The 24,487-nt window shown below is 44.0% G+C and overlaps 1 protein-coding gene and 1 long non-coding RNA gene across 2 annotated transcripts in view; one reads left to right on the top strand and one right to left on the bottom strand.

Moving 5' to 3' along the window:
• LEKR1 (leucine, glutamate and lysine rich 1) overlaps positions 1-24,487 on the bottom strand; it is a 543,246-nt gene that overhangs the window by 415,482 nt on the left and 103,277 nt on the right. The window contains exon 3 of the mRNA XM_069213291.1: positions 15,735-15,949. Coding sequence (XP_069069392.1) covers positions 15,735-15,949 — 215 coding nt within the window. The remainder of the gene's footprint in view (positions 1-15,734; positions 15,950-24,487) is intronic.
• The window catches only part of LOC138265509 (uncharacterized), a 72,692-nt gene that overhangs the window by 5,470 nt on the left and 42,735 nt on the right, over positions 1-24,487 (top strand). The window lies entirely within an intron of this gene.

The raw sequence follows: 24,487 nt of genomic DNA on the forward strand, positions 1-24,487 counted from the left end.
TTTCATTTTTCTACTGCTACAGAAAAACTCATCTGCATGGTAATGGACGTGCGCCCCTGCCCTGAGTGTCCAAGGGTACTAATGTTTTGACCCCTAATGCTGATTTTTGTTGTCATAGGCAAACACGGATCATGTGTGTGTGCGCCATGGCATAGGCATGACTCAAGGATTGCTGTCTTGTTGGACTTGGAAAGATCCCCAAAGTGCTACACTCCTAGTGGTGAGATGGTACTGCCTTCACAGGAGTTAAGTAGCAGGAACAAACATGATACCTAGAGCGAATAAGTGATCTGCAGGTTACAATGATTTTTTATTGTGTACTGTTGCTACGGAAAAATCCTCTTCATGGTAATGGTCGTGCACCCCTGCCCTGAATGACCAAGAGTACTTATGTCTGGATCCCAAATGCTGATTTTTGTTGTCACAAGCAAACACACCATGACATAGGCCTGTCTCATGGATTGCGGTCTTGTTGGTCTAGGAAGGATGCAGAAAGTGCTATCCACCAAGTGGTGAGAGCCTACTGCCTCAATTGACACGTCTGGAGCCCATAAGCCCTGCTTGCATGTTGCTCCCTGAAAGGGGTTCTGACAAAGTCAATGGATCTCCAGGCTATATTAAATATACTCTCAATCAATTCAGACAGTAGCCCTTTGAACTATAGCAAAATGGGAGGCAGATATTGCCGAACTGGTGCCGCAGCACTGATGAAAGTACTGCTGTGCTCAAACTAAACTGATTTCCATTAACTACAGGCACATATTCATACACATAGGCCCTCATTCCGACTCTGGCGGGCGGCGGTAGCCGCCCGCCAGGCGGGAACCGGCATTTGCCCGCCATGCGGCCAAAATACCGCTTCCCGCATTCGGACATTCCCGCTGGGCCGGCCGGCACTAACCAAGTTAGCGCCGGCCGGCCCAGCGGGAATGGGGGCCGCAACACAGGAGCCGGCTCCGAATGGAGCCGGCGGTGTTGCGGCGGTGCGACGGGTGCAGTTGCACCCGTCGCGCTTTTCACTGTCTGCTAGGCAGACAGTGAAAAGCATCATGGGGCCCTGTTAGGGGGCCCCTGCACTGCCCATGCCAGTGGCATGGGCAGTGCAGGGGCCCCCAGGGTCCCCAGGACACCCGTTCCCGCCAGCCTCTTCCTGGCGGTGACAACCGCCAGAAACAGGCTGGCGGGAAGGGGCTAAGAATCCCCATGGCAGCGCTGCTTGCAGCGCTGCCATGGCGGATTCGCCCAACCGGGGCTAAAACGGCGGGAAACCGCCGGCCCCGGTTTTCTGACCGCGGCTTTACCACCGCGGTCAGAATGGGCAAGGAAGCACCGCCAGCCTGTTGGCGGTGCTTCCGTCATTAGTGGCCCTGGCGGTCGTAGACCGCCAGGGTCAGAATGACCCCCTAAGTTTTTTAACAGGTTGTATTGTTCCTCTGGGTTTTCACATATGATTAACCCCACTAAGTCTCCGCGAATTGGAGTTGTAGGATAATGCCAGTGAGATTCTATCATTTAGCATGGGGGTGCTTGGGGATCTCTGGGTACTGGGGCATGATGCACGCTCAACTGGGGAAATGTGCCAACCAAGCAGCTATTGTATGGTATCATCTAAGGATGGCAAATAGTTATACCTGAAACCTATGCATTCTTTAAATGTGCCCAGATACTGAATTTAGGAATACAACATTGAAATTGGGGTTAACTATTATTACTAACTACTATTTTTGTGAGATTCAGAGGGCATTTTGCAAAATGTTATTCCTTGTACATTGTCTTCTGCCTGAAAGCAAAAAATTGAGATAATTTCAATACAGGGAGTGCAGAATTATTAGGCAAATTAGTATTTTGACCACATCATCCTCTTTATGCATGTTGTCTTACTCCAAGCTGTATAGGCTCGAAAGCCTACTACCAATTAAGCATATTAGGTGATGTGCATCTCTGTAATGAGAAGGGGTGTGGTCTAATGACATCAACACCCTATATCAGGTGTGCATAATTATTAGGCAACTTCCTTTCCTTTGGCAAAATGGGTCAAGAGAAGGACTTGACAGGCTCAGAAAAGTCAAAAATAGTGAGATATCTTGCAGAGGGATGCAGCACTCTTAAAATTGCAAAGCTTCTGAAGCGTGATCATCGAACAATCAAGCGTTTCATTCAAAATAGTCAACAGGGTCGCAAGAAGCGTGTCGAAAAACCAAGGCGCAAAATAACTGCCCATGAACTGAGAAAAGTCAAGCGTTCAGCTGCCACGATGCCACTTGCCACCAGTTTGGCCATATTTCAGAGCTGCAACATCACTGGAGTGCCCAAAAGCACAAGGTGTGCAATACTCAGAGACATGGCCAAGGTAAGAAAGGCTGAAAGACGACCACCACTGAACAAGATACACAAGCTGAAACGTCAAGACTGGGCCAAGAAATATCTCAAGACTGATTTTTCTAAGGTTTTATGGACTGATGAAATGAGAGTGAGTCTTGATGGGCCAGATGGATGGGCCCGTGGCTGGATTGGTAAAGGGCAGAGAGCTCCAGTCCGACTCAGACGCCAGCAAGGTGGAGGTGGAGTACTGGTTTGGGCTGCTATCATCAAAGATGAGCTTGTGGGGCCTTTTCGGGTTGAGGATGGAGTCAAGCTCAACTCCCAGTCCTACTGCCAGTTCCTGGAAGACACCTTCTTCAAGCAGCGGTACAGGAAGAAGTCTGCATCCTTCAAGAAAAACATGATTTTCATGCCGGGCAATGCTCCATCACACGCGTCCAAGTACTCCACAGCGTGGCTGGCAAGAAAGGGTATAAAAGAAGGAAATCTAATGACATGGCCTCCTTGTTCACCTGATCTGAACCCCATTGAGAACCTGTGGTCCATCATCAAATGTGAGATTTACAAGGAGGGAAAACAGTACACCTCTCTGAACAGTGTCTGGGAGGCTGTGGTTGCTGCTGCACGCAATGTTGATGGTGAACAGATCAAAACACTGACAGAATCCATGGATGGCAGGCTTTTGAGTGTCCTTGCAAAGAAAGGTGGCTATATTGGTCACTGATTTGTTTTTGTTTTGTTTTTGAATGTCAGAAATGTATATTTGTGAATGTTGAGATGTTATATTGGTTTCACTGGTAATAATAAAGAATTGAAATGGGTATATATTTGTTTTTTGTTAAGTTGCCTAATAATTATGCACAGTAATAGTCACCTGCACACACAGATATCCCCCTAACATAGCTAAAACTAAAAACAAACTAAAAACTACTTCCAAAAATATTCAGCTTTGATATTAATAAGTTTTTTGGGTTCATTGAGAACATGGTTGTTGTTCAATAATAAAATTAATCCTCAAAAATACAACTTGCCTAATAATTCTGCACTCCCTGTAGATAATAGCAAACTTTCTACTATTCTGTGTTTCCACACTTCTCCTAAAAAAAAATTAAATTAAAAAAAAGTACTCCACTTGTGTGGCTGGGTCTGTAACCTGCAACTGGAAAAGACCCAAAATGCAATGTGGAGACATTAGGTTTTTGGCTTGAAAACTGACCAATTTTGGCAATGTAGGTAACTGTGGTATTTGGGCCCAGCCGTGACCGCCATCCATTGAAATTCACCAAACTCAGAATGTAGGGCTTCTCAAAATTCCTATCACCCACTTCTCCAGGTAAAACAGTATGCAACTTGTGTGGTTGGGTACAGAGACAATAAAGGCCCTAAAATGCAAGGTGAACATGCCAAGTGTTTGCTATGGAAACTGAATATAATTGACCGACTGGGTAGCAGATTTATTTGGGTCTGTGCTCGGCTGCCACCAAAGTAAACTTAACAATCCCAGATATTTCTGAAAACTAGACAACCAAGGGAATTCAGGGTTGTGTGATTTTATTTTATCCAGTATACTATGCAAATGACAAACTTTGATTAAAATCATGAATTTCAATCACATTTCTATGACGGAATGCATCAGAATCTGTGTTTATCCACAAAATTCCTAGGATGCAACGTTCCCACTTTTTTGCCGATAAAGGCAGTAACCCATGTGTGTAACAGGATCTAGTGTCTGCAACAGGAATAGCCCCAAAACAAAAGTGGACACATCACATTTTTAGCTTGGAAATTAACACATTTTTGTGATGTGGGTAGCTGTAGTATTTAGGCCTAGGCACAGGTGTCACCTAGCTAAACCTACCAAACACAGACTTTTCTTAAACTAGACACTCCAGAATGACAGAATGGTGTGGCCAGCATGGATCCCACTAGGATTTATTACCCAAAATACCCTGCAAACATCAAGGTTTTGCTAAAATTACACATTTTCCTCACATTTCAATGAGGAGGCATCAGAACGCCTGGTGGACCCTTTGTAGGGTGGGGATAAGGCCTGATGCCTTAGTGGGAACACCTACCCCAATCATTGTCTTGTTTGGTGCCTAGTGGGGTTTCGGTCACCCCAGGGACAACAGAAAGATTGAAGGGTTTTTCAGGGGTTGGTGCTGAGTTCAATGTCTAGATGTGTTGCTCCACCCTATTTTTTAAATTAAAAATATACTGCTTCGTCTAGTGGGCTTTCTGCACCCCTGGAGAACGCAGATTGGGAATAAATTCTGCAAACTGTCTACCAATGAGGCAGCAAGACGGTTGGACCTTCTAAATGTAAGGGTTAGGGCTGGTGCTTTGGCAATCTGCCCCTATGTTTTTTTAAAGAAATGTCTTAAGTCTAGTGGGCTTTTAGGCTGCTTAATCCCGCCTTCCGGGAAGGCAGATTGGGATAAACTACCCGATTGGCCATCATGGTGGGGAAGAAAGACTGTAGGGCCATTTATGGGTTGGTGGCATGGTCTGATGCACATTGTTTAAATTTAAAATAGATGACCATGGTGCTAGTGGGCTTTCTGCCCACTTGCAGGGGCAGAATGGGTGTAGACACCAAGTAGCACTAATCAGAGCCGAGAGGCACTGAAATATATGTTTTGGGTGGAGAGCATTAGGTCATGCCTGGATGGCCATTAGCACCCACCCTCCCTGGCATCCAGTGACCTGGTTGGGGATGACCCTCCTGCAGTGATCACCAAGCAGGGATTCACCAGGGAAGGGTACCTTTGGAAAATGGACACTGCTTCCTTTAAAAATCTACCTCTCCTGCACATTGATCAGTACTCTGGGTGGAGATATGCCCCTGAGCACCAATGAAAGTGAAGGAAGACAGCCTAATTGCGCCAACTAATTTCCATTTCAATCAGTGTGGCATCAGTGCACTGTTCGCGCTACTTGGCACACTAATAAAAAGAAATCTTGGAATGCAAGGGAGTTCTTCCCTCACATCCCAGGATTTTTTTCCCTATTATGGAGGACGAGATGTTCAAGTCCTCCACTATGGGAGATACTGCAGTGGACGTGAATGTCTCATCCTCCACAGTTAAGGAGTTAAAGAAACTAGTGTTAAAAAATGTAATCTGCAAACAGACCAAGAGGAGCAGGGAGTAGCAGGCAATCCGGTTGGGATCCTCCAGAGGACGTCTAAAACAATATCCAAAGAGGAAGCCAAAGGAAACAGCTTCTCATTTGCAAATCTGTTTCCACCTCCTCTGAGAAGTCAGTAACTTTTCTATGATTTACCACTGCAAATGCAGTCACATACCATTAATCTCACTGCGAATCAAAAATAGGAATTGACGCCTCTTTCCTATTTGCAATTTTAAAGAGGTTTTTAAATATATTTTGGTATACTGAAAGGCTTTAATGAATCTCAAAATGGGTTTAATACATGACATAACACCATTTTGCTGTCACAAACCACATGCAGTTAAAAATTACTTTGTATGTAAAGTACAGTTGTGGGGAAGCAGAATAACGGTTACTTTGAAGTGTTATTGCGCTACTTCAGATGGTAATGTATTGCTGTGAAGAAAATGACTTTTAAGAAGCACTACAGAGAGAGAGAGAGAGAGGAAGGATTTGGCTCAGTCCAAAGGTTGAAATCTGGAGAACAGGTTTTGGTTATCCTGAAGGTATGTGCTTCTGTTGAAAAAGAGTGAATGTGTTGCTCTTTTGTCCTGTGGGAAAGCCTCTGCTCAACAGGGATCAAATCACTGATCAAGGCTTTAGGTCTGATCTGCCAATTATGAAAAATTACAACAAAGGCAGCAGGCTTCTCTTACTTTTTGGGAAAAGAATATGTTAAAGCCAATAGGTGTTTCAGGGTGAATTGTCATTACATTGTGTTAAAGCCTGCAGATAGGTACTTATTTTACAGGAAATCTCACAGATTACCAAAGTAGTCAAGGAATTTTGGTGCTAGTTAGCACAGTAACAAACCGTCAGGGCAGAAGATTTGCACTTTGAGAATAGATGTCATTTCACTTTAGGAAGAAATGTATATTCTTTTGCCTACAGTAATTTTGTAAACATTTGTAGTTTTAGGACTACTGACAAAGGAGCTTTGGCTCCACCTAAATGTTGATTCTCATGTGTACAGATTTTGATTGAGGGGAAGTTGTCTGCTTCTGCTAAAAAGGAGCTTGTGTTGCACTTTCTGCATAGTGAAAAAAGTTATTTTTATTAAGGGAGTAATGAGTTGGTTATATTCATAAGCCATTGATGAAGGCTAGATGCCTAATCTGTTTTTTATTAAACATTATGTCAAAGGCAGTAAGTCTGATACAATTATTTTGAAAAGCACATGTTAAATCCAATAGATCTTTAAAGGTGGATTGTTGTTACAGTGAGTTAAAAACTAAAGACAAGTATTTTATTGCATGGAATCTCAAAGACTCCTGAAGTAGACCAGGACTTTGGTGTTGCTTACCACCAGTGACAAACCATGTGGGTATATTTGTGCTTTCGAAATCAATGTTATGCTGCTTTAGGAAGGGCTGTATTTTGTTTTGCCAGCTGTAATTTCGTACACATTTGTAATTATATGACTGCATATTGATGGTTACCTAGTAGGAAAGAGTATGCGCAATACAGTGAGCCTGAGCTTGTATGGTCACAGGCCAAATATAAAGCCTAAATGCCTGAATGATTCCTGTAAATTTATGTTGGTTGCTATAGATCTGATCTAGTATTATGAAAGATTACAGCAAAAGCAGTAGGTGTGACATATGAAACCATATGTTGAATCCAATACACCTTCAAGGGTGGATTGGTATTAACCTATTAAAGACTGAGGACATGTATTGTGTTGTGTGAATTCTTACAGAATAGAATAATAGGCAAGGGGTCTGCTTACCACTCTGACAAACCCCAGTGTGAAGAACATATGTACTGCGAGAGGCCATGGTAAGCCCTCTCAGGAGGAAGTGTATTTTGTTTTTCTAAGTCTAATTTTGCAACTTCCTGACTGAATAATTGATGTCTGCCTTGTAGAAAAGCTTATATTCATTATAGTGGGCCTATGCTACTTATGGTGATGAGCCAGTGATAAAGGGAATAGGTTTAATTGGTTGATTAGGAAAGGTTATGTGAACTGCCATTGGTCTAATCTGTTTAGTATGAACATTGCAACAAAGGCAGAAGACCTGACATCTGTACTGAGAAAATCCTGTTACAGCAAAAACGTCTTTGTGGGTGGATTAATATTACGTTGTGTTGATTTATTTTAAAGATTGTTTTTATTGGGTTTTTAAATATAACAAACAAAGGTACAGCCGAAAACAGCGAGACAGGAATATGCATGAATGTTCATACAGGTTGTGTGGATGAAGGGAATAATGAACCCAAGAAAAGGGTCACAAGGAGTGAATAAAACAATAAGTCAGGAGTAGTTTGACATGGATGTGTAACGTAGGGTCCATATAATAAACTAGGCTAAAACTGGGGGGGTGAGGTAAGGAGGACAAATCAGTGCTATTATGTAAGCTTTCGGGCATAAAAAGGAAAAAAGGGGGAGCAGGAATCATAACATCAAGGGGGAATAGTGGAGGAAGGTTGCACTGAGAGCTGGAGGACGGGGGCTATCGTGATGAAAGAGAGGACGAGTAGTAAGTCCACAACTTGCTACGGGAGGAGATCGTCATTCCCAGTGTGCTATAGGAACTATGAAAGAAGCCTAGCCCAGTGTGAGGAGATGGGATGCGTGCCGACGTCTTGTTCCTCTTCATAACGTAGACTGTATATTTCTGCCACCCCCATTTGTGTAGTTGAACCATACCAGGCAGCCAAGGAGGGGGGGTCACAGGAGGACGCCAATGCAGGGTAAGTGTGTGCTTGGCAAGAAGTACAGCCATGGAGGCAAAATGGGTGCAGACTTTGTGTTGCTTCGCCATTCAAAATGCCAAGAGAGCATTCGTCCCAAATGTGTCAATGTCTTGGAGTTCCGTATTCCCCTGCAAAATGTCATAGATGATTTTCCAGTAGTGGTAAAGGGAGTGTGGGGCAGGGCCAGGACATATGTGTCATGCCTGCATCTTGGGTAAGAGAGAGTGGACAAAATGCAACAGCACTAGGGAAAAAACGATTAATTTTGGGCAGGCGTGAGATAGGCTCATTGAAGCATAAAGAGTTGAAGATTATTGAAGGGTGAATGGCGTGATACCTGTTGAGGGAATGCTAGAGCTGTGTCCCACTCCTTATGATGTTAAGCGGGTCCAAGCTCATCCTTCCACTTGAGCCGGAACGCATCTAAGGAAAAATCATGAGCTCACCGTTGGCCTGGTAAGAAGGTGGCGGCCGGCACCCATGGCAAGTAAAGAGTGTAGTACAGGCTGGGTTGCCGGCTCCGGTCCTGTAACATTCCAGAGGGTGCGATAGACGTGTAAGTCACCAATGTAACAGGAATTATCCCAGAGGGAGATCGTAGTGAGTCGCTCAAACGGAAGGAGGTGGCCATTAAGGAAGAAATCCCCTGCTGTGTGGATGGAACGTTCTGTCCAACTGACTAAATCTAGGTGGATAAAGAAACCAGGGAATTTAGGGAGGCCGATTAAGGGGAGCGTAGGAGTATAGGCCAGTGTAGTAGGGGGCCATGATGTGTATCCGAGTCATGCATGTCAGGGTGACAGCCACAGGAAGGGGTCATAGAGAGGAAGATATGGAGCCTGGTAGAAAAAGGCGGTGGACTGTGGGCAGTGAGAGGACACCATGACCATCGCAAGCCTCTCCCATATGCCTTCCCGCAGTCCAATGCAAGAGCCATTGCAGCTGCACCGCAAGGTAATTTGCCTCAAAGTCTGGGGCACCCAGTCCCCCTCGGTCAGTGGGTATCTGCAATTAACAGAGGGCGACAAGGCATTGCCGCTTCCTCAAATGAAAGTACCTAGCAGGGAGTTAATTTCTGACAAAAAAGGAGCACGGTGGAACTACAGGAAGACTGGTAAAATAGTATAGTAGGCAAGGTAGTATAATCATTTTCACCAGCGCTATTTTACTGATAGGAGCGAGTGGTAATGATTGACAGAACTGCATTTGTGACTTAATGACCAGTAGAGCAATCTGAAGGTTCCCTTTGAAGTTGTCCGCGGGAGTGTTGTAAAGGCGGATCCCTAGGTATCGAGAAGCCACTCCAGGACAATGGAGGGGAGTGTCGCCAGGGCATATGGAGTGCGGCAGCTGGCCAGAGGGGAGTGGGTGTATGGCTGACTTGTCCTAATTCACTCAAAGTCCGCAAAGGTTAGCGAACATCTGGAACGTGTCACATATTGGGAAGAGGTCTGACGTGATATCCTTTAGGTCGTCTGTGTGTAGGGATACAGGATGTCTCCTATATGTAAGGATATACCCCACTCTTGGCCCTCCTCCTGCAGGCAGATAGCCAAGGGTTCCATTGCGAGAGCAAAGAGTAACGGGGACAGAGGACAACTACTCATTGCTATTGGAGCAGATCCCAAACAGGCTAAGTGTACTCTAGAAGTTGGGTTAGTGTAGAGAAGACAAGTGCATGCAAGGAGTCTAAGTCCAATTCCCGGCTGAGTCAGAACCTGAAAAAGATAGTGCCAGTATAGCATGTTGAAGGCGTTTTCAAGGTCCAGAATCAGGCAGGCTGAACACAGGTAGCGACCCTGATCATGGTCTTGGATGTGGAATAATCGACAAATATTTTAGGAGGTGCTGCATCCCCAGAACAAAGCCATTTTGTTCGAAGTGCATAAGGTCTGGCAGGATGCTAACATAGCAGTCTGACAATCTTTAACCCAAAATGTTATAGTCCGTTCCCAAAATTGCAATGAAGCGTTATGAAGATGGTTGTGTTGGCATCAGACACCAAGAGTGATTCCCTAAGCGACTGGTAAAGTTGACCTGCATTCAATGCCACTCCATCCAAGGTTGCCATCTTAGGGGCCAAAACGGGACTAAAGGTAGCATAATATTCAAGTGGTATGCTGTTATGTCCCAGGGTCGTGTTGCGGGCCAGATCTCTGATCACCTGTATGATGTCTTCAATGGTTATGGTGTTGTTGAGAGTTAGCTTAGTAGAGGTGAGGATGAGGGGTAGGGTAATATCCGCAAGGAACGTGTGGGTGTAGTCCTCAAGATAGTCAGGCAGGGCCCGTTCAAATGTGTAATAGTAGGAGTAAAAGAGCTATGATATGTCTTCTCTGTGCGAGCTTATGTGCCGGAAGGGTGGTCAATTCTGTGATCAGACGAGTCTCTACAGAAATGTGCACGTGCTCGATGGCAGCCAAGACTTGGTTGTGTTTATATGACGTGGTTTGCGCCTGGGTGGGTCCCCCCAGCAGTGTATCAGGGATTGTGGTAGGCAGAAGTGTGATCACTGAGGTGGGGGCTGTGGTAGTAAGGTGGAGTCTGCCCATGATAAACGACGTGGTAGAATTAGAGCTGCTTGGGGGAGAGAGGAGGAGTCCCAACGTTGGGGTGTGAATGTAGATCACAGTCACCACAGGTGAGGCACTTGGCAGAGCAAGTTAGGTAGCGAAGTCCGACTGCAGCAGGTGTTGGAAGGGCTCCACCACAGAACAGGTGGGATGACGAGGAAGGATTTTTGAAGAGAAGCAAGTTAAATGGCAGTGTGTAATAATGGAACTAGGTTGATATATGGCTATTGCCGTAAGGCAGGCAGGTCTGCAGAGCCTGTGCGGCGTGGATGTCAGAGCAACTGTCCAGATCACAGCAGTACATAAACTACGTGTCGCCTTGATGAAGGTCCCTTTCAGTGAAGGCAAGGTTTCCAAGTCCGCCAAGTGCCTCTATGGGAGCACTGAAGCAGTGCAGCAGAAACAATCAGCAGCAAAAAGAGAGATAAGCAATAGGTAAACAGTGGGGAGGGTACCGCATAGCTGTGTACTGCACCCGGGAGGCCCCTAGCAGATGCTCCAAGAAAGGCACCAAAATGGAGGGGGTAAAAGTTCCTCTTCAGCCAGGGAGCGACCAAGATAAGGGTTTGCCCCCACTTTGTCTCTGGACAGGTGTAAATGCGAGGCAAGAGGAGGGCCTGTCCAAGGAGGCCCCCGGGGTGAAGGCGTGTCATTAGCTAGGGGGACTAAAACAAAAAGCCTCCCCATGTGCACCCCGATCTCAGTGCCGTAGTAGAGGGAGGGGGAAAAGAAGGAGGTACGTTCTGGAAGAAGGTTGGCTCATGTACCCCCGCCTGGTTACACCAGTGTAAGTGCCGTGCAGGGGGAGAGAAGGATGGAGGGCACTGACCAGCGGTAGGCTACCAAGGCAGTGAGGATGTGGAATGCAGGCCCTGTATAGCACAGGGGGCGCTGCGGCTTCAGACAGCCCCTGGTCCCAACAAAGTGACATCTGGAGTTTTCCACAGTGTCAGCAAGTGGGCCAGCCAGCCTGCGGCCGTGACTGGAGGGGTGAATGAGCGGTGAATCCAGAAGCCCCCTCTTGTAGGCACTGGTATGAGTGCGGATGCGAGGGCAGGAGGAAGCTTTGGGTGAAGAAAGCGTTCAGATCTGCAGGGAGCTGCAGCGAAGGAGAGAAAGGAGGGCAGGAATGTTAGACAGTGAATGAAGGAGGGTGAAGACCACAGTGCCTCTTAAGATCGGTGCAGTGTGTGGCTCCTCGGGGGGGGGTGGGCTCCTGAAAATGTCTCGTCCATGGAGCAGAGGGACTGAGGAGATTGTAGGATACAGGCAGTAGGAATAATCAGAAAAAAAGCGCATACAGCCTGTGCCCAATGGGTAGACCAGTGCTGTAGTTCAACTGCAGGGTCACGGAGCATCAGCTGTGTAGCAGAGGCTGCAGCAGGGTGGGTAGGAGGTCTCTGGTATCGTTGAAGAGGCCCCGGCAGTCAGCTAAAGCGGTCCCCGGCCAGGATGGATGGATGGTGATGTGCAGGCGTGCAAGTGGAGCTTCAGGGATTTGTATCTGCCATCCTGGATGTCATTCCCCTCATTTTACATTGCGTTGATGCCTGAAGGAATTCTGTTACATGGAATCTCTCAGATTACAGTATGTAGCAAGGATTTTGGTTTTAATCAGTTACTTTCATAAACACTGAAGTAGAAGATAGGCACTGTGATTATCCATACTAGACCCTCTAGTTTTGGCCTTGTAAGTGTAGTTGTGTACCAGTGTCATTCACGTTCTGCTGATCTCCATGATATTGGTGGGGTTGGGGCAATAGATTAGCCCTACTCTGGCATTGGCTATTCGTGTGCTTTAGTGTCTGGTTAGGGGGCAATCCTTTAGTTTTTCATTTTCCTCACTTTAAAGGTCCCCTTTCACTTAATTTCCCTTCTCCTTTTTCTCTGCAACTCCTCAGAAAATCTAGGAGGCCTCTTACTTGTTTTTCTTTTCATCTGCAATGTGTTGCATCCTGATTGTGCACTATTTCTATCCTAGGCAGCCATCTTGGAATGGGACTGTCCATAATGTATCACTGTTCTGCTGTTCCAAAATTACCACCATGCTTAGAAGCATTTTGTAGGCCACCTTGTATTCAAACAACAGCCATACACTTTAATATTCGAAGATGGTTATGCAGCGCTATATGTACTCAACAGCCATTTTGTTATGATATTGCGTGGAGTGTATCCTAGCTTTTACTTCTTCACAGTGGCCGATATATTGCATATAAGCATTGCTGCTACACTGGAACTTTCACCCCTTCGCTGCCAGGCCTTTTCCCATCAGGTGCAGAGCCTTTTTTGGCTATTTGGGTCAGTTGGCGCTTAGGCCCTCATAGCATGCCAAATTTGAGTCCTTTTTTTCCAACATCCTATGGATCCTAGAGGTACCCAGAGTTTGTGAATTCCCCTGGAGGAAACCAATAAATTAGCCAAAATACAGGTAAAAATTGTGTTAAAAAAACAAAAAGGGAAAAAGAGCTGCAGAAGAAAGCTTGTGTTTTTTCCCCCTGAAAATGGCATCAACGAAAGGTTTGCGGTGGTAAAATCACCATCTTCCCAGCTTTCAGGAATAGGCACACGAATCAGAAAGACATTTTACTGAGACATATCCCATTTTTACTATTTTTTGTGCTTTTAGCAATCTTCCAGTTAGTGACAGAAATGGGTGAAAAAAACCAATGCTGGATCCCGGACAGCTAAACATTTCTGAAAAGTAGACAACATTCAGAAGTCAGCAAGTGGTCATTTGTGTAGATCCTTCAAGGTTTTCCTACAGAAAGTAACAGATAAAATAAAAAATATTGAAATTGATGTGAAATAAAAGCCGTTTCGGTCTATGTTTTCTTCTATAACTTTTTCCAGCTATAGCAGATTTTTTAAAGCAATATACTGTTACGTCTGCTGAACACTTCTGGTTGAGGGGATATATAGGGCTTGTCGGTTCATAAAGAACCCTAAGTAGCCAGAGCCAATAAAGGAGCTGCACCTAGCAATGGGTTTTCAATATCCATTGGTGAACAGGGCCTTCACATTGACACCTGCTCGTAATCGAGCTGGTGCCAATGTGACGTGTGGAAAGCGCGACGGGCTGTCCATGGGTGCCCCTGCACTGCCCATGCCAAGTGCATGGGCAGTGCAAAGGCCCCAATGGGACACCCGGCACCCCCTTTCCGCCAGCCTTTGCATGGTGAGGCGACCAGCATGCAAAGGCTGGCGGAAAGGGGACTTGTAATCCCCAGGGCCGTGCTGCAAGCAGTGCTGCCCTGGCGGATTGAGACCACTGAGACCCCCAACCTGGAGGGGTCAGTGGTCCTACTGTGGCAGCTCCACCACGCTCGTATTGTCGCGGTCGCACCGCCACTTTGGCGGTGGTCCGACCGTGACCCTGGTGGTCTGGTGACCGCAAGGGTCATAATGAGGCCCATAATATCAGACATAATTGATTTGGATGTGTCTGGTGTGGCTTGATAAATGATGTTGTGAGGTAGGGTGGATTAGAAGATTGTTTAGTTCATAGCTGCCACGCTTCCTAGGCTCATGTGTGATGTGCTGCTCTAGGCCTGTTTTTTTTCTTTGAATTATGGGACTTGCAGTCCTTTTTTTATAATGGAATAAACAGACTACAAGTCCTAGAATTCAAAGAAAAAAACCTGGTCTGAAGCCACTGGAATAAAGAAGACTACAAGTCTCAGAATTCAAAGAAAAAAACTGGACTGGAGCAACATATCAAGCGTGGACCCGGGAAACTTGGCAGCGCTATTAGTTTAATTGCTTAGTTATTAAAGTCAGAACTTTGGCTTCTTGGATGCAGGTTGCTTGGTTACATATTACTGACATCACGGCTATTAGTTGCCTACTCTTTCAGCCCAGCAAATATTTTTTCCAGTTATTGGATGATTTGATCTTGCATTTGAAAAATTTAAATACACACATTTATAAAAAGAAACATTTTTAGTTTTTTGCCAGGTATAACTAGTGTGACAATGCCATGGTTTCAATTTTGACATCCCAATATCTCTGTGACTTTACTATTGTCACTGTACAGGAATGCATCCTAGAGTGATCGTCAGTGGGTTAGGTTAATTCAAGAATTCTTACATCACTGGTATTTTTTGCAGAAGGGGCCCTAGGAGTAGCAGGTCTGCCCACACATCCATTGCATGCAAATGGTGTCACAGGGATCAAACTAACTCACTGATGAGACTCAGGTAGGTTGACACCACTCTGATGCTGCTCGTGTTCCATTCTGGAGAACTAGCCTGGTAGTTCAGATTGGACTGTTCCTAAAGATGGAGTCACAAGACTGGTTTGCGTATGATGATCTCTGTCACGTGGGGGGAAAAATGTTGGACTGGAATGAGACACTGAGAAAATTCCAGTGTGGCTGATATAAGTACAAGTATTCCTTACAGAGGTGCACATATCAACACACCGTTAAACAGTGGCATTATTCGAGGAAGGATTTGTGTAAATTCAAATTATCAGATGACATTTAACGAAATAAACAATAGAAAATAAACAGAATAAAGACAAAGCGACAAAATATAAGTGATAATTTATTCCATACATTATTATCACTTCAAGAAAAGTCCTGGTATCATCTTATCTGATTTTTTGTATACCTGATAGATTGTTTCCTCCGGGAAGAAATGTGGATTTCCCCCTCCTAACTATATTTAACGACTGCATCCGAACAGTACAACGTAATCAATGGAGAAATGCGGCGACATGTCTAATTGTAATATTGATATACAATTGGAGGACCTTTTAATAAGCTTCATCCATACTCTCATTATGACAAACGAGTTTCCGTAAGCTTAAAATAATAACAGTAAAATTAAAATGATCTTAAGAACTCGGGCACCCTGCTGTTCATATTTGCATTTTACATTTGATTTAATATGTATAACATTCACTTGTAGACGTGCACGTTACATGCCTCAACAAACAGTATGATAGTTACAAAGTATGTTGAGTTCCTACCGTTCACCTTGGAAGGCATTGTCAGTCTTGCTCTGCTCAAACTGCAGATTTAGAGAACGGAGTTCAGCTTGAAGCGCTTTTTCACGTTCTACACTTCCTCTGTAAAACTGCATTTCCTTTTCCATTGCTTTTACTTTTTCCTCCATTAATTTGTACTCGTGAAGAATCAAATAGCTAACCCCGCAATATTTACAGACTGTTTCATCCCTAGCCATCTAGAAAAAACAGAAACAAGGCAAAACTGGATAAATGCAAAATACATTACACTTATAGATTTTGGAGGATTTTTTATTTGCTTTATTTTAAATATTTAACATAGCAAAAATCTTGCCAACTGGATGGCACGCATGGAACTGTACACAAATAAAATAAAGTAAAACTACAGCATAAATAACTATGAAATATTTGTAACGAAAGTGCCTATTTTCATTTAAACATATGGTATGCTCGGTTTACTACTCAAAATATTCTCGAATAGCTGTGTTTTTAATAGATGGAAATCACTAGCCTGGAAGTGATAATGGAAAAAACTGGGCTCCCAAAGCGCTCCCTGATCAGTATGACATGACTGCAGATTTTGCCTCCATACTGTCCTTATCCTCAGACATCACCTTGAATGCCTGATTGAGAAGTTGAAAGTTGTCCCACAGTCCTAAGTCGGAGCAGGCTGTTGAAGCTCCCCCGTCTCTGTTACAGGTCTTGAGACCAGAGAACAGGCCCCTTGCCCCAGTCTCTTGTCCCAACAGTTATGCCAGTTACTGGAAAATGATACTAAATCACAGAATGGTGTTAGTTACTTCAAGGACTGGAAACCAACCAGACTCAAACATGGTCATGTAAATTACTCTGGTGGGTGCGGTCCATTGAGACCTTAATAACTACAGCAGTGAATGAGAGCATCTGTGTACCGGTGGCAGCTATAACTCCTCCGCTAAATCAAGCACTGGCCATCGGACCACATGTTTTCAAGCAGGCTCAGGCAATATGGAGGTAGTTTTTTTCTGAGGTATGAAAAACCATAAAAAGAAGTGCATAGCCATCACAGATAGTCCAGTCTTTGTTTCAGAATATTATTCATGAAAAATCAAATCCAAGTCTAGACCGATAACCTGAATGCCTCTGGCGAAAAAATATGGCTCTGCCTTACATATTCAATGGCCACTCCATCCAGACCACATCTGCCTCAGTCTGCATCCTAAGAAGTGTGCTGGAGGTAGCGCAGCTCCTCCATGTATGTGCAACCAAGTACATCTTGTACCTAAAATGAAGTTATGATACTGCTTCCACTATTTATTTGAAAGGAAAAAGAAAGGATATTCACCCTGTGCTAGACATCTGTGATTTAAATCAGTTACTCCCCCGGCAGAAGTTCAAGATGCTAATTATTCAAGACAATCAAGCACTGCATCAGCTCCTTCCCAGAACCTCATAGCCTACCCTCCACAAACAAGTGCGATGCCATCAGCCTCTTTTTCAATGACAAAATACACACAACCTGGCTGCAAATCAACAACACCATGCCTGCTTATCCTCTTAGACCCATCCCTTCGCATAGCATCCTGCAAGTCATTGGTCAAACTCCTACCTCTCACAGATCTCACCAACATACACAAATCCCTCAAAGTCACCTCATTTGAGGATGATGTATTACTGCCATCATTCATCATAGCCTATTCTGGGTAAGCGGTCACCCCTACTCACCATTTTCAATGTCTCCACCATTCAAGGCATATTTGCAAAAGCTATCAAACCAGTCCAGATCCTTCCATTCCTGAAGAAACCCACACAAGTCTCTCATGACCTCACCAATCCGTGGACCATTACCCATGCATCATTCATTGGCAAGGTCATCAAAAAGGCAGTCTATGATCAACTCCATGGTCCCATCACCAGCAAACATTTCTTTCACGCCTATCAATCTGGCTTCAGACCACCCGGTAGGACAGAGACAACCACCGTACACATCATAGAAGATGTCCTCCTGCCTACAGATGGAGATGACCCTTGTACTGCTCGCCCTTCCCAAAACACTTTTGATAATGTTGACCAGGCTACCCTCATCCACACCCTGAAATATCCAGTGGATTCACTGGCAACATTCTTTACTGGTTATACTTCTACTTATCCAACCAACACCAGTTAGCTCAAATGGCTCTATCAGTTCACACAACACCCCTATCATCTGCAGAGCGCCTCAGGCTTATTTACTGGTCTATGAAATGGTTACAAGAGGGTGTTCCCAAAACCATCTGGGACTGCAGGTATCCTGTATAAGGTTGATATCTATGCCATGATCTACATCCTCATGAGTGGCTGAACAAGGAGAGGAGTGGAAATACTGTGTTTCTACAGCTCTTGGTGAGTTCCTCAGATCCATAACCATTTCACACAGCAGTCATTATTTTAAGCTATGGCACTGTAAGGCTCTCACTGTCTATGGAGCTCCCAACAAAGTGGTATTGCTGATCTAGCATTGGACAATACCCCCTTTGTCTTATTTTTTGATGAAAGGAACTGACAAAAAGGTTCATTCATGCAGGAATGATGGCATACCAAGATTAATGTATACTGTGGGCACCTGACATTGGGCAATGTTTAAACAGCAAGAAAAGTAGATTCTGGAAGCAGTGGGCCCACAAAGTGATAATGGGAAATAATTTAGGGTCAGGAGTACTGAAGCCAATGTTTATAGAAATACCCCATGCTTGCGTATCATTAAATAACAAGTTAATTATCTATATTAAGCTAATTCAGCTCACACAGCTACAGTTTTCAGTTGTTCTCAACAATGGTTGCAACTTCAGCAAACCAGAAAATGGTAATGAATAAAACAGTTGTGACCTGCCTAACAAATTTAAACGGCTTAATGGGAAGCTTGTTTGTGACTTGGCGCAGTGGTTTAATACCTGGCATGGTTTAAACAGCAAGAAAAGTAGATTCTGGAAGCAATGGGCCCACAAAGTGATAATGGGAAATAATTTAGGTTCAGGAGTACTGAAGCCACTGTTTATAGAAATACCCCATGCTTGCTTATCATTAAACAAGTTATTTATTTATATTGAGCTCATTCAGCTTACACAGCTACGGGTTTCAGTTGTTCTCAACAATGGTTGCAACTTCAGCAAACCAGAGAATGGTAATGAATAAAACAGTTGTGACCTACCTAACAAATTTAAAGGGGGCTTAATGGGAAGCTTGTTTGTGACTTGGCGCAGTGGTTTAATACCTGGCATGGTTTGGAATTGAAATGAAAGCAGGTTTTGGTCCCTCTGATATCGCTTGATACACTCACCGGAAGTGCGTGTAATCTTGATATACTGTATTCATGAAGAGAAAAGAAAAGTAATGTAATACCCTGTGGTGTCTCCACAATATTTGGCGTCCTGATGATGACCCTGCTCTGATTAATCTGCTATTGGGGTCGAAACATCAACAGAATTTGTAAATGTGAACTGGTTTTTAATGTGAATGTGGATGGGAGCACTCAATGTAAAGATATCCCATAGAACATCATAGCATCACTTTCAGACACATGTTTATGGTGTGTATATAGCACCACAACACCTTTTTCACTTTGCACTGCGCTGTCACTGTACCGGAGCACCTTTGATATTTTGATAGTCTAAAATTGCTTTTTGGAAATAAGAATAAAACTACATTTAATTAGTGAAGAATTTCCTCTTGGAAGAGGTTCTCAAATGAAACAGTGGCCGTGGAAGGCAAGGGCTACACTTCCCCCTTGGGGACCACTTGCGTCTGATCAATTTAGAGAGCTGTTATTCAACCATTTGACAGTTGTTCAAAGAAATTGCCGTAAGGGAGTTTAAATATGAAAGAATGCTTTTTGGATAACATCCATAGAATTACCGTCAATTCCTCACCAAGTGCAATCAGCACCAATTTCAGCAATACCACCCTTATTTATTTAACACTTCTTTCTGAAAGATTAGTACACACTAGCAATCAGCGTCAAAGTCATTCACAATTCAGCTAGCGAAAACGTGTTGTTCCTTTGGCACTAATGTCTCAACCTCAAATACAGCTGTGTGCATGCTGCTCGCTGGTGCAACATCCAATAGGAAAGTCCATTTTGCATCCTTAATTATCAACAGCGACCCCTTTGACCGATTTCAACAAACAATGGAAGGCACATCACATGATTTTCATTGCAATACATTTGTTGGAAATTGATAAAAAGGGTGCTAAATTACAAAGGTGGACACAAACAAAAGGGCTTAACCACAAACTGCATTTTGTAGCACATTCAGTAGTACTACAATAGTACTACTAACGTACTACAAAGTGCTATTCTTACCTGTGGGTGGTTCTGCCCAGCCTCTCCTACATTTTTCTGAGCAGAGATGTCCGCCAGGACTGTGCACTCTCTGCACATGTAGGTTTATGTTTCAGAAGTAAATGTGGAAGGGACAACAAGGAGTGGCTGGAAAATGAGAATACTTATCATTGAAGGTGAGGGAATTAGGGAGTTCTAAGGAGGGTTTAGGGAAAGTCAGGAAGGGGTTTAGGGGAGAGAAGGGAAGTGTTTAGGGAGGGCCGTGCACCCATCCACTTTTTCCTGTACATTACTATGGGGAGACTCCGCAGTCGTGGAGAAAATCTCTCTACTGTAAACTTAAGGGAAAACTAAAAAAAGTTTAGTGAACATTATAAAAGATTAGTAAACATGTTTATGTTAAACATTGGTGTAAATTAATTTGATATGTGTACTTTAAATGTAGAACACAATAAAAAAAAATCTACAGCACCATTAACAATTCTTAAATCTTTAATTCATTTAAACATTAAATTACACTTATTTTCCTAAAGTTTAAATTAAAAAATAAATTCCCATGTAAAGTAGAAAAATTTAATTGTTTTATTTTGCATAATTAATTATTAAACGTTATGTATGGAATTTTTAGAAGTGATGTAATTATATTTTAATAAAAGTAATGCTATATTAATTTTTACATCAAAAAATGCTGTTTAAATTTAGAATAAAATAAATATATTTGTTTTGTTTACATGAAATTATATTTATATTTTTCACTATTTTAAATCACTTATTTTCACAATATTTCATAAGGAGTTCTATTTTAAGTCTCATCTAACATTATACTCAATGGGAGGATGTTGCATTATCTATGGTTGGCCAAGTGGGGTGCTGGATTTACTACTGTTTCTTTTTTGGGAGTAATACCTCACAATCGAAAGTTTGCTCCACCTGTGATTTCAAGGTGTGGAGATGTGTATTTTTACACTTTTAAGTAACTTTACACTCAAATTATGTGACTAGCCAAAAATAGTAAAGTTACTCAAAAGTGGAAATTTCTCAGTGTAATTTACCTTTGTGAATAGCTCCGAAAGTGTTTCTTTTTACATTTGACATGGGAATTCCTATACAAATTTTTCTGCACGAAAAAAGTAGAAGTGCTGAACAGAAATGTACCATAGTTCAAAGACATATAGGGGGAAATTATCTTGAGGAAGCACCGCCAACAGGCTGGCGGTGCTTCACAGGGGATTCCGACCGCGGCGGAAGCGCTGCGGTCGCACCGCCGGGACCGGCGGTTTCCCGCCACTTTAGTCCCAGCGGTTTCCCGCCATTTTAGTCCCGGCGGGAGTAATCCTCCAGGGCAGCGCTGCTTGCAGCGCTCCCCTGGGGATTACGAGTCCCCCTCCCACCAGCCTTTTCATGGCGGTTTCACCGCCATGAAAAGGCTGGCGGAAAGGGGAGTCGCGGGCCCCTGGGGGCCCCTGCACTGCCCATGCCACTGGCATGGGCAGTGCAGGGGTCCCCTGCCACGGCCCCGTGCAGCTTTTCACTGTCTGCTATGCAGACAGTGAAAAGCGCAACAGGTGCAACTGCACCCGTTGCACGGCCGCAACACCGCCGGCTCCATTTGGAGCAGGCTCCTGTGTTGGGGCTGAGATCCCCGCTGGGGGGAAACCAGGTTTCCACCCGCCGGCCCAGCGGGGATCTCCTGACTGCGGCGGGAGTGTGGCCGCAGTAGCGGCCACCCGGCGGTCAGACCTTGTAATGAGGGCCATAGCGATGAATATCATTTTGGTTAGTAGGTAAATTTGGTATATTTTGTTAGAACCATTTATAAGTAGTAAAGAAAAAATTAAGTTGCCAATAGGCAGTGGCAAATAATGTTCATCTGTGATAATTTCGGGAACGCAGCCGCGGGGGTAGGTGCACCACTGAGCGCCGGTAACATTACGAATTCACTGTGAACCGAGCAACAGGCCTGCGTGATCCCATGAAACCCTTTCTCAGAATGGAGTTGGGTGACTGATAGGAAAGGAAAGCCAGTCCGTTTTATCTCTAGTAAGTGACTGATGACATCTTGACTGTGAGCGTTGGATTGCAGGAGCCGAGAAAAGGGATAATAATATTTTTTTTCCTTTGTTTTCAATTGGAATAATCCAATGATTTAGTAGGTCCTGAAGAAGCGTCAGGGGATCCTGTTGGACCATAAGAGACGCGAAACATGTCGACCGCATATTGACCATATACTGAGGGATTTCGGATAATCACCGTCTTCCTTTGCCTTGATTTTTTGTACGAGTGCCTGAGCATTATCTCTTGTTTCACTCCCTTGTTACTTCTTTTAATCTTGACCAATTCCCAACAGCAAATAATAAACCATTTAGTGAGGGTTTTGAGCCAATTTTACTCTGTCCTTTTCTTTTTCCTCCTCTTTCTCGGACCCACACTTGGTTCCGCGGCTTCATCACTAACAAAAAGATCTCCGGCAAAGAGCCCCCCTTCGGGGGGTGCACGTCAGGCATTGCAGCGCCGGCCTGACGAGTAGCTGTCCGATGATGAAGCATGACACCATATGTGGTGTGTGAGGACTTTTGCTCCTGATTATCAGGACTCCTTTCCTTTTCCTTGTGTCAGTTTTGGAACAGTGTATTATATTTCATTATCAGGTTGACTGGAGGGCATACACTGGACCAGATAATCCTCCGATCCCTTCTCTTTATTTGACATCTGTGATAATGGTCAGAAACAATGTCACTTTTTTTTTTAATTAATTGAGCATCCTCAATATCGTTTGGCCAAAACGTTGCAATGTTGGTGAAAATTCCACAATATGATTCTCTGAAATCCTTCAACGGGATTCCAGTCAAGTGCACTGTGGCCCTGGATGGAATGCTGCATGCAATTACCCTACATTGCATAATGCATAAGCAGACTGCCTTGAACCTTGCTATTTGGTCAGATCTCCCAGTGCCCTGTATAACAGGTTTCAGAAATCAAAAACAGAAAATAGTTAACCAACCCATACAACCCTAATAGGAGGTGGGGGAAGGGCTAAAAGAGTTAAAATGCATGCACTGGCCTTGGCCAAGTGCCTAAAGTGAAAATAAATATTCCCAAGGAGGGTTGTGTTGGCCTACTCACCCTCCATTTCAGGCCTCCCTCCTACTCCAAGGATAGGAGAAATATTTAATTTTCACTGAGGCAAAACTGCTTCAGGGATACTTCATCCTTCTGGTTTTGCCATGGGTATGGATGGGTTGTTGCTTACCCCTGTCAAAGGGTAGCAGAGTCTTCTGCCCTAAGTGCTCTCAGGGTCTTGGCCCCCTCTCTTGCCCAAAGACCTGTCTAACTCAAGGGTGGTTGTGATGTGCTTTGCACAGGAACACCTGCCCAGCACACTATAAACCAAGTGTGATGCCACTGTGTGTTTGAACAGATAATGGGTAGCCTTTTGTGGCGGTCAGGGCTATAGTTAGTAATACAGCGTATAACAGCCTGCTCTGTGCCGCCAACAGGGCCCAAGTTGTTGGAGCCCTGTTGACACAACAACCTGGCAAATCAGACCTGGCATGCTGAACAGGTGGCCCAGTGATTATTATTGGCGGGACAAAAATTCTCATGGCAGAACAACCTCACGCAACACTGTTTTTAGGTTGAACATTAGCAGTAAGGAGGGCTGCTTACCACTTGTTGTCCAATGCTTCTTGGCTCTCCGCACCACCAAACAGCACAACTATGCGAGCAAACAACACCACCTAGTGATGCGCCAGAAGATGGCAAATATAGTTGATTTAACAGACTGTGTGCTGGCTACAAACTCCTTATTTCCACACATAGCCACAAGAGGCCTAGATCAGATAGGTGCACCCCATGATGTGCTAAAGCTTTCAATAACATAAATCAATATGAAATTACTAAATGAGAGAATGAAGCTAGGCATTACTGCAGTTAGATCTCGTAGTCATAAACTCGTTTTAAACTCTGTGTGACCTATGCTGCCTGACTTGCTGAAGGAAAATTGTTAACATTTACACATTTCTGTGCACATGTTTCGCTTCGAACCTTTGCATGGCCTATGCATGTTGCAAAACTTCTTTGGTCATAAGCAATGGAAGAAGTATTATGTATACCTTTTTGCTTGCTAACCTGCTTCGGAATGCGCTGACTTGCATACAATATATACTAATTATATACTGAATTGATTATTTCATGAATGGATCTACATTCTATTTAGTCATTTTAGCTTTTTGCTTCTAGCAATAGTCAGAAATCTGCTCTGTGGAGAAGAGGAGGAAGATGGATAAACTGTTGCAGGATAGCGTGATAGCTGAAGCCTATTGAAATGATGGCTGTGGGAGCTGTATTACAGATGGAGTAAAGAATTATTTTCTGAAATTCTTAACTGTATTTTCCCAGGCTTCTTCAAAGTGACTAGACCAACTGCAACTGTATTCCTTAGAATAGGGAGCTTATGCCA

This window comes from Pleurodeles waltl, chromosome 11 (assembly GCF_031143425.1).
Source record: "Pleurodeles waltl isolate 20211129_DDA chromosome 11, aPleWal1.hap1.20221129, whole genome shotgun sequence".
NCBI classification, from domain to species: Eukaryota; Metazoa; Chordata; class Amphibia; order Caudata; family Salamandridae; genus Pleurodeles; species Pleurodeles waltl.